Source organism: Hemiscyllium ocellatum, chromosome 35, assembly GCF_020745735.1.
Source record: "Hemiscyllium ocellatum isolate sHemOce1 chromosome 35, sHemOce1.pat.X.cur, whole genome shotgun sequence".
Lineage (NCBI taxonomy): Eukaryota > Metazoa > Chordata > Chondrichthyes > Orectolobiformes > Hemiscylliidae > Hemiscyllium > Hemiscyllium ocellatum.
In genome coordinates this window covers 39732287-39742772 of record NC_083435.1, presented here as the reverse complement: position 1 = coordinate 39742772, position 10486 = coordinate 39732287, and the positions used below count along the sequence as shown (strand labels likewise).

The window sequence follows — 10486 nt, the reverse complement described above, 5'->3', positions numbered from 1 at the left end:
ACTCACATTATCTGCTTCTGGTCACTATCTAGTGTCCCTGATGGAAGTAGAGGGTGTGTACAGTCAAGTGAGAAAAAATAAATTACTTGTACACTTGATCTTTCTACACAGGGGAATAGCAGACTGGCACTCACTGTAGAACAGTCTCTAACTGAGGAGTCAGCTTCCTCATCAAAGGAGGAGAGGGAGTTGGAGAAAATCATGTTTCCTTTTCCTGTTTTACAGAAGGATTGCACTGTGCTACACCAGAGAATACAGAGAGGATAGACACTGCAGACAGATCCTGACCAGCACCCAAGGAACAACTGCACAGCTGTGGGAACACATCCAGTCCTTCTGCAGCATTGCTCAATATAGAGAAGATTGGGCAGTGAAACTATCATCTGGAAATCAGTTGAGTCAGAGAAGCTTTGACACATCATCAGATCTGAAACTGGTCAGTGGTATGGAGCCTTCCATCAGAACTAACCTTTCTGAAGGTTCAGCTGTGGCTGATCGGTCAGGGTGAGGCTGGGAAGAAGTGTGAGTGGCTCCAAGTGTGGTGAGAGCTTCAATCATTCACTTAGTCTCATGAACCACTCCTACAGGGGAGAGACTGTTCAAATGTGAGGGGTCTCCATAGCTTATCAAAGTTCATGTGTTCATGCAAGACCAGTTACATGGAAGTGAAATCATTCACATGCGAAGTGTGCAACAAGGGCCTTGCTCGATTAGCAAGCTTAGTGAATCACCGGCGCATTCACACTGGGGAGAAACCGTTCACTTGTGATGTCTGTGGCAAATCCTTCAGACAGTTATCAAACCTTCGCATACACCAACGCATTTACACTGGAGAAAAACCATTCGCGTGCAAGGTGTGTGACAAATCTTTTACTCTATTTTCATCACTCCGAGTGCACCAGCGCATTCATACAGGGGAGAAACCAGTGAAGTGTGAGGTTTGTGACAAAACCTTTACACAGTTATCGGGCCTGTTGGTCCATCAGACAGTTCACACTGGGGAGAAACCCTTCAAATGTGAAGTTTGTGATAAAGCTTTTGTGACATCTTCAAGCCTCCTGACGCACCAGAGGTTTCACACAGGGGAGAAACCCTTCAGGTGTGAGGTTTGTGAGATGGGTTTCACCCAGTCCTCCGATCTCCTGATACACAAGAGGATTCACACCGGAGAGAAACCTTTCAAGTGCGAGTTGTGTGACCGAGCCTTTACACGGTCGACAATGCTTGTGGAACACCAACGTGTTCATACGGGTGAGAAACCATTCACCTGTGAGGTGTGTAATAAATCATTCTCACAGTCATCAAACCTCCGTGTACACCAACGCATTCACACTGGGGAGAAACCTTTCACGTGTGAGGTGTGTGACCAGGGTTTTGCACAGTTCTGGCGCTTGGTGAATCATCGTCGCATTCACAGTGGGGAGAAACCGTTTACGTGTGCAGTATGCTATAAGTCTTTCTCGCTATTACAGAACCTCCGTGTGCACCAACGTATTCATACTGGTGAAAAACCATTCATGTGTGAGGTTTGTGACAAATCCTTCTCACAGTCATCGTCCCTCCGTGCACACCAACGCACTCACACAGGGGAAAAACCATTCACGTGCAAAGTGTGTGACAAATCATTCTCGCGCTCGTCACACTTTCGTGTACACCAACGCATTCACACCGGGGAAAAGGATTTCAAATGTGAGGTGTGCAACAAAGCCTTCACAAACTCATCGAGCCTTCTGGTCCATCTGAGGATTCACGCAGGAGAGTAACCTGTATAGTTCACTGTTTACAACAGATATCTCCTGAAGATTTTGACTCCTCCTAAACACCAGTGGATGCAATCAGAAGTGAAACAAAACTTTCACCCAATCTTTTCTTGAAGCACCAGCACTTCTGAAGAAGAGTCACCCGATTCCAATCTCTAAGATGCTGCCAGACTTGCTGAGTTTCTCCAGCATTTTGTGTTTTGCTCTAGATATGCAGTAAACAAAACCATTCAGATGTCCATTGTGTGACATGGTTTTTGCACAGTCTGTATATCTCCTACATCTTAAATGTATTCACATGGGTGAGGAACTCCGTAGGGGAGAGACCTGTGATAATACCATAGTTGGAGGACCTCCTGAAACATCAATGAATTCACATGAGAGACAGATCTTTCAGTGTGACATGTGTCAGGATTGTTTCACCTCCTCCTCCTCACTCACCAGGCACCAACATCACCAAATTGACCTGGAGCAAGGTTACCTGCTCCTGTTGCACTTAGAGCTGTCTGTATTGTTTACCCTCCACAGCCCGCACAAGGGGACCTGTTGATCCAAAGCACTGTCTGTCTCAGCAGGGTCTGTCTCAAACCTCTCCCACCATCATTCCCATTGTTTCAAGAAGGTCAATTATAGAAGCTTCTGTACAAACTCTGCATCCTTTCAGTGCCGGATTAAGTACAAGACTGTCATGGACTCACACTCTGACCAAGAGGACAAGCAGATACTCAGTAGTTTGAAAGGCTTCAGCTGCTGATTGACCAGCACTAGGATCCTGGGGAGTAGCCCTTGATTTAGATGTCCAAGAAAATTCATGCCAACTCTGCAATTGCTTCGTGGGGATATGACTGTAACTGTCTTGAGTGGGAGATCTGAAACAGAACTCTTCGAATTCCAGACTGATGTCAAGCAAGGTTGTGTGATCATGCCCCATTCTATTCACAATCTGCCTGACAGTAAATATTGACTTCTTCAAAGATCAGTTGCCTTCTGGTGTCAGTGCTAAACACTGTCTCGATGGAAAACTTATTTACCTCAGTCCCCTTCATGCCAAAACTAAGCTGACCATCATAGATTCACATGATCTCCAGTTTACAGATCACCACAGTGTGGCTGTCCATCAGCAATCCCTCGAATTTTCATATTGGCTGTGCTAGTTTCTGAGGTCCATGTGCAGCAATGTCTTCTGGAACCAGAGGTTAGTGTAGTGATTGGCATTGTTGATGTTGATTGGCATTGTTGATGTTGATTGGCATGCGCGGGATGTCAGAGATGGAGCATTGAAAGGGAATAGAGTTGTTCACTCTGCAAAAGATTTTTAATCTATTCTCAGTCTGACTCTTCATAATAGAAACTTAGCCTGCCCTGGAATGTTGCCAAAACAAAACTTGTATCAGCCCACATCTGGTCGATCAAATATTTCATTTCCCATCTGTTTTGAAGGACTCTGAAATCTTTTAAATGCTTCTCGGACCTCAACAGACACCTCTCTCACTGACAGAGAAATCTAGCACCCATCAGCTAAGTTAGTTCAGCCTCCTACAAACAACAACACCAAGGGTGTGACTGCAGAAGATCAATTAAAGGACTCACCACCATCTTCATGGAATGAAGAGGGAGGAGCAGAAAATGTTGCTTGTCATCAATGCTCACGTCCTTCGGAAAAACTTTTTTTATAAAAACCTCTGCAAGTAAACAAAATGCCAACGAGCTGCTGCCACCGTGCTCCAGCACAGCAGTGAGATTGGGACTGTGGGTCAGTGACACATCAGAGCACAGTGAAAATCCATCAGCAAAGGACGGGTACAGAAATCTTGGTGGGAGATGAAGTTACATGTGACAGAAACAATTCATTTTGGAGAATGAGAATTTTAAAGTGGAAGGACTGGGCGCCTGTGCAGGTGAATGAGTACAAGGGTATTAGGTGTGGGAGTTAGGATAGAGAGTGCAGAGTTTAGCTGAGCTGAGGTTTAGGAGGTTGAAGACTAACGTGGGTGGAGAATGTGGGAAATGAGGGACATTCCAAAGGGGAAAGTGGGTGATCTTTGTGATGCAGAGGTTTGGGGGTCGGGAACTCAGCTATAGATTAAAGAGGATGACAGTGACCAGTTGTAGGTGGAGATGAGAGGGGAGACAGCAAACGGGAGGAACGTATGGAATCTAGGACTAAAGTACACCTGTTGAGCCCTTTACACCATTCAATTAGATCATGGCTGATGCATTATCTTCACTCTGTCCACGTGCCTTGTCTCTGTAACCCTTAATCCCCTTTCCTAACAATAAACTTATCAATCTCAGGTTTGAAGTCTTTAACTGACCTTCAACTTCAACAGATTTCTGGGGGAGAGAGTTCAAGATTTCCAGAATCCTTTTTGTGAAGAAGTGTTTGCTGACATCATCCTGTACAGCCTTGCTCTAATTTTAATGCTCTGCCCCTTGTTTTGGACTCTCCGATGACAGGAATCATTTCCCTCCAACTACTTGATCAACTTGTTTATGAATCTTAAACAATTCAATTAGATTACCTTTAATTTTCTGCATTTAAGGGAATACAAGCTCAGTCTATGTTCTCATGATTTAACCCTTTTTGCCCTGGAACAATCTGGTGAATCTATGCTGCACTCCCTCCAAGGCCAATATATCCTTCCTGATGTGCAGTGCCCAGAACTGCATGCAGTTTTCCATATAGGGTCTAAACAGAGTTGTGTACAGCTATAATATTACTTTCACAAGGACCCAGTTGATGTTTGGGAGGAGAGATTGTGGATTATGTTTTCCCTTCAGAAGTAATGAGCAGTTTTGATAGAAGATCACTGGTTCTTGGTGTGGATCAGTCAGATATGATGACTGATGGATAAATCAATTGTGCATCAGATGCCCTGAAATCTCTCTTCTTAGTCTTGAGGAACAGGGTGAATGACCAGGAAGGAAGAGAGTAAAGGTCATTTGGAGCATAGAAGGTGGATCTGAGTGAGTGGTTAAACAACATTGACTCCTACAGAAGCATTGTGGTGAATAGAGGGCCAAAGAGCAGAGAGTTGGGAATTGGAAAGCACTGTCCAATTCACGTGGGGAAGTGGGTCTTCCAGGAATGGAATGTGGTCCATGGGCCCAATGTGATTATTGATCTCTGTAACTATCAGTGGATTTGTAGGATGGAAACAAGTTCTATCCTGTGTCACTAAAGTCGTGTCATTTCTGACCATTGGAATTGGGAACCAGACTAAAGCACAGGGAATTTAAAGAAGCTTCTGTCTGTTGTATTCTGAGAGAGTTTCTGTTGATGTGAGTGTGATTGTGTTAGTGAAGTGAGCCAGCTTTCAGGAGTGGCTATGGGGTAAAATCAGACCCTTTATTTGGTGATGTGAATTATAGACAGATCCTCTTCAGGTGATGACTAATAGCATGGGGCAATATTTATACTGGGAGGATGCCTGTCCTGAGTATGGTGAGGATGAGTCTCAAAAGACCTGAGTTCCTTCAGTTCATTATACCATAATGTAATATCAGAGTGAAATGGTCACTTACACTCTTCCAAGAGTGTTGAGTTGTTGTTTGTCTGTTGTTTGATCAAACTTCTATATAGATTTATCGCTCAGAGTTATACTTTTGTTTCTTCACCTGAACTATCTGAAAGATCGTCACGGTGTATTACCATTCATTGAAACACTCAGGATCCTACAGTAAGAGTGCTGTACACAATATATTGGTCAATATCATTGTGGGCTGAGATACTTTCTCCACCAGAATTTCCAGTTTCGAGGATGCAGTGTATTATCCCAGGAAAAATTTTCATGAAATTGGGATATTCCAAAGTGTTTTAGTCAGTTAAATGCCCCTTAAGATGTAATTATTATTGTAATGAGGGAGGTTTGGCTGCCTGTTTATGCAGCACAAGCTCTCTCAAACAGAAATATGGTAATTACCAAATCATTTTCCATTGTCATCAGGATTCATTTTGGTCAGGGCATCAGGGATTGGTCCTCCTGCTGTCCTACGATGTGTGCCACAGAATATTTTACATTCATCTGATAGAGCAGATGAAAACTTGGATCAGCTGATCGGAAAGATAGTAGCTCCGATAGTGCAGAATTCCCTCAGTACTGCACTGGACTGGCAGCCTCAGTGCTCATGCCTCTGGAGTTAGCTTTGAATCCATAACCTTCTAGATTGGAGTGTCTTCCAGGGCTAAGAAGAAAGTGTTATATTTCTGTCATGCTAGATTCACTTTCTAAGTAGTTAAGTCAAAAGGGTGAACAGCATGTTTTTCCCTTTGTAAACAGACAGCCTGAAAGTTTGATTTGATTTAAAGTGTAACTAGTTTAGAGCTGCAGTTGTCAGCATTGCCTTTGTGTCTGGGTTCCTGAAGGTGTGAAAGGTGGTAAAGTCCCTGGTGTCAGGAGAAATGAAACTGACGGAGAAAAGTGGGTAGACTCCAGGAGTGAGGGACAACCGACTGTTACATCTCACTGGGGCAGAGTGCTGGAAATCAAAATCTCCTATTTCTGGAGTCATCACAAAAGTTAAAGATTTTTAAAAGTATGCAGAATTCTACAATTTACCTATCTTTTAGACTGAAGTTGACAGAAAGCATGGACCAAGTTTATATTGAACAAGAATTATTATTTGTTATAAATAAATAGAATTCTAACTACATGTAAACAACAGTGAACTGCTGACATATAACTCTAACCCGGTTATAAACTGCGATCTAAACAGAGTTGACAAGTGTGGTGCTGGAAAAACACGGCAGGTCAGGCAGCATCCGAGGAGCAGGAGAATCGAAGTTTCGCGCATAAGCCCTTCTTCAGGAATGAGGCTGGTGTGCCAAGTGGGCTGAGATAAAAGGTAGGGGGGAGGGAATTTTGGGGAGGGGTGCTGGGAATACGATAGATGGAAGGAGGTGAGGGTGAGGGTGATAAGCCGGAGAGGGGATGGGGACGGAGAGGTCAGGAAGAAGATTGCAGGTCAAGAGCCTGCTTGGCACACCAGCCTCATTCCTGAAGAAAGGCCTATGCCCAAAACGTCGATTCTCCTGCTCCTTGGATGCTGCCTGACCTGCTGTGTTTTTCCAGCACCACACTTTTCAACTCTGGTCTCCAGCATCTGCAGTCCTCACTTTCTCCTACACTCTAAGACTGGGACGATAGTTCATTGATTATGAGAAGATCCTTTATCTGATCAGAATAATTGTGTTTGATCTTTCTTCTCCAGGTACTTCTATTATTTACAGGAAGCACTGAGTGAATGGCTCCCACTTCCAAAATTCTCTGATCTACTGGTTACAAGTTTACAGCAACTGAAGGGAAATAAACTGAGTATCTTCAGGCTTGAGGTGATTTTCTTTAATGCAGAACAGAAACATCTCCTCTCTCGAGCTATCGGGCAGCAAATCTCCATTCATACACAACACCGCAGCTCTAGCTCGTGTACAACCTGGCTTTCCCCACTGTTTGAATCAACAGCTGTGCAAATAGCACTTATCACCAGGCAACTTGTTTTCAAAAGTGCAGCAACCCTTCAACAATCCTTAAATATAAACAGTTCCACAAAGTCATATTGGACTTGAACGCTGATTCTTTGGCCAATGCTGAAAAACTTGTCGAGTTTCTCCAGCTTTTTGTTTTTCCTTCAATGCTCTGAAGCTGTTAAAAGGTTTTCTTTTAAGTTTAGTCCACATTCAAAAATACAGAAAAATAAAAAAAAACATGGTCTTGACACAACAGGCAAGGAACTACAAAAATATAAAAATCCTAAACCCACTAACAAGAGTATAGCCACACTATTTCAATCTCCCCTGAACCCAGGGGAAGTGGCAGAAGACTGGAGAATTGCATGCATTGTGGTCTTGTTCAGGAAAGTTGGCAGGGATAATCCCAACAATTACAGATCAATGAGTTAAACTATAATGGGGAAACTTACAGAAATAATTATTCAGAATAGAATCACTTGTCACATGAAAAAAGATGGATTGGTTCAGAAGAGACAGCGTGAATATCTAAAGGGAATATTGGGTTTAGCTAACTTGCTGGAGTCTTTTGAAAAGGTCACAGAAAGTTCAATGAGGATAACACTGTTGACATGATATACATGGATTTCCAGAAGGCATTTGAGATAGTGATACACAATAGATCTATGAGGAATGATATAGATCATCGTATAAAATGGGCAATGGTACTGTGGATACACAATTGAATGATAGTAAATAGAAAGTAATGGCTATCTTTCAAGCTGGAGAAAGGTTTCTAATGGAGTTCCCCAGGGGTTGGTTTTGGAACCCTTGCTTTTCCTGGTATATATCGATGATCTGGATCTTGGTGTTCAGGGGGTGATTTCCAAGTTTACAGATGACATTAAACTGAGAAGAATTGGAAACTAGGAGAAGGCCAATGAGAAACTCTAAAAGGACACTGACAAGTTGGTGCAGTGGGGTCTAGACGTTGCAGATGAAATACAATGCAGGGAGTGTGAACTCACTTTGGTTACAAGATGATATAAAATAGAGGGTAAATTTGAAAATGGGTGCAGGAGCACAGGGATCTGGGTGTATATGTGCATGGATCATTGAAGATGGCTGGACAAGTGGAGAGAACAAAGTACACTCTCCTCAACATTATTAATACGGGCACAGATTACAAGAGCAGGGAGGTGATGTTGAACTTGTACAAGGCTTATGTTAGATATCAATTGGAATAGTATATGCCAATGTGGACTCATCATTATAGGAAAGATGTGAATGCTTTGGAGAGAGTGCCAAAGTGATTTACAAGAATGGTACCAGAAATGAGACACTTCAGTCACGAGGATAGATTGAAGAAGTTGGGATATTTCTGTCCGGAGAGTAGAAGGCTGAGAGCAAATTTGACAGAAGTTTTCAAAATTGTGAATGGGCTAGTTAGAGTGGATAGGGAATAGCTGCTCCTGCTTGTAAGAGGAACAAGAACAAGAGGGTGTGGACTTAAAACGTATTGTGCAAAAGAAGCAAGAGTGTTGTTAGAGAATGGAATGGACTCTCTGGAAATGTGATGGAGCAGGTTCAATTGAGGCATTCAAGAGGGAACTGAATCATTATTTGGATATAAATGGTGTGCAGGGATATGGGGAACAGGCAGGAGATTGCGACTAGGTAATGATGCTTGTTTGAAGAACTGATGCAGAGATGATGGGCCAAATGGCCTCCTTTTGTGCTAAAACAATCTTGTGATTCTGTGGTTTGATGTGTTCTCTGAAACATGACTCCAATGACATTGCAGCAATCCTTCACATCAGCCTCAGTGCTCAAGTTTTGGGTGAGACTTGTACCCACAACCTCCAACTCAGAGGGCACAGTGTAACCTATGTACCAAAAGTGATGATCCAAGGGGTGCAGCTTTCCTCTGAAACCTCTCTGGATTGTTCCATCATTGGTTGCTGATTTCCTTCAGCTGCATGGCCCTTCAGTAGCTGTATGAAGCCCTGAGGGAGATTCCCAATTGCTCAAATATCATGATTGCTTGGCTTCAAATCCTTTGCACTGTGATGGACTACTGCCCAGACAGGTAAACTGGAGATCTCACGGGAAGGTGGAATTCCTAAGGACAAGTCCCTAAGTAAAGTTGAGCTGCCCCATGGACTGGTCAAATAGCAGTGATACTCACTGAATTGTATCAATCTGAGAACATCCCAGACTCCTTCATCATCATCCCAAAGGTGAGGGAATCCTTAATATTGGTGCAGATCTTCTGACTGAGTCTCAGAATGAGGTGTCTGACATGAGCAGATGAAAAAGTTCCCACATAGTTGCCTAAATTTTTCCTCAGCCCTTTGTAAGAGAGACTTTACAGATTTCTCAGGGCTGCGATCACCTTCATCCTATTCTGACACAATGTCAAGATCTCTCTGATCTTCCTCTTATAATCAGATGTACTGGACATTGTTCATCATTGTTTAATCAGGCAGTTCGGAGAGAGTTCAGAGTCAAATGGAGACCAGGCCAGATAGTTGTAGCATGGGATGTGCAGTTTGAGTGAAAGCAGTATATCGCATTTCCCAGGTTAAACCAGAACTTTTCAATCAGTTACATTGAAGCTATATTTTCCTCAGGTTCAAGCACATCTTCCAAGTTTATTTTCTTCCGATAATTTTGGAAAACCAGAGGAGACATTTCAAAAGTTCCACTGAATTTAATATTTATCCTTTTATTTTAAATACACACTCACTGGTCTTCACCCATATGACACAAGATCAATCAACAGCCTATTTTACATTCTGCCCGACTGTCTTTTCCATTGCCTTCATGGTGTCTGGTAAGATGGGGGTCTAGATGGAGATAAGAAAGTAGCCACATTATCTGCTCTTGGTCACTATCCTGTGTCTTTGCTGAGAGAGTGTGACAGTCAAGTGCACTTGAAATTACTTGTATTTAATCCCCCCACATAGGGGAATAGAAGCCTGGTGCTTTTTGTGGAACAGTCCCTAGCTGAGGAGTGAGCCCCTTCAACAAAGGAGGAGAGCGAGTTGTAGGAAATCATGTTTCCTTTTCCTATTTTACAAAAATTGCACCATACTACACCAGAGAATACAGAGAATACTTGTTGGGCCGAAGGGCCTGTTTCCACACTGTAAGTAATCTAATCTCCGTGCAGATAGCTCCTGACCATCACCCAGTGAACAACTGTGGGAAGACATATTGTTCAACATGGAGCAGGTTGGGCAGTGAAACCATCATCTGGAAATTAGCCAGGTCAGAG

The 10486-nt window shown here is 43.0% G+C and overlaps 1 protein-coding gene across 2 annotated transcripts; it reads left to right on the top strand.

Moving 5' to 3' along the window:
* Positions 1-230: 230 nt before the first annotated feature.
* LOC132832992 (zinc finger protein 271-like) lies at positions 231-7216 on the top strand. Of its 2 annotated transcripts, none has more exons than XM_060851256.1 (2): positions 231-2955; positions 6972-7216. In XM_060851256.1, the coding sequence occupies exon 1, from the start codon at positions 636-638 to the stop codon at positions 1761-1763; it is 1128 nt and encodes a 375-aa protein (XP_060707239.1). In that variant the 5' UTR covers positions 231-635; the 3' UTR covers positions 1764-2955; positions 6972-7216. The 2 variants fall into 2 exon arrangements, with proteins under 2 accessions (XP_060707239.1, XP_060707238.1); XM_060851255.1 differs by having other exon boundaries at positions 231-3658.
* Positions 7217-10486: the final 3270 nt, after the last annotated feature.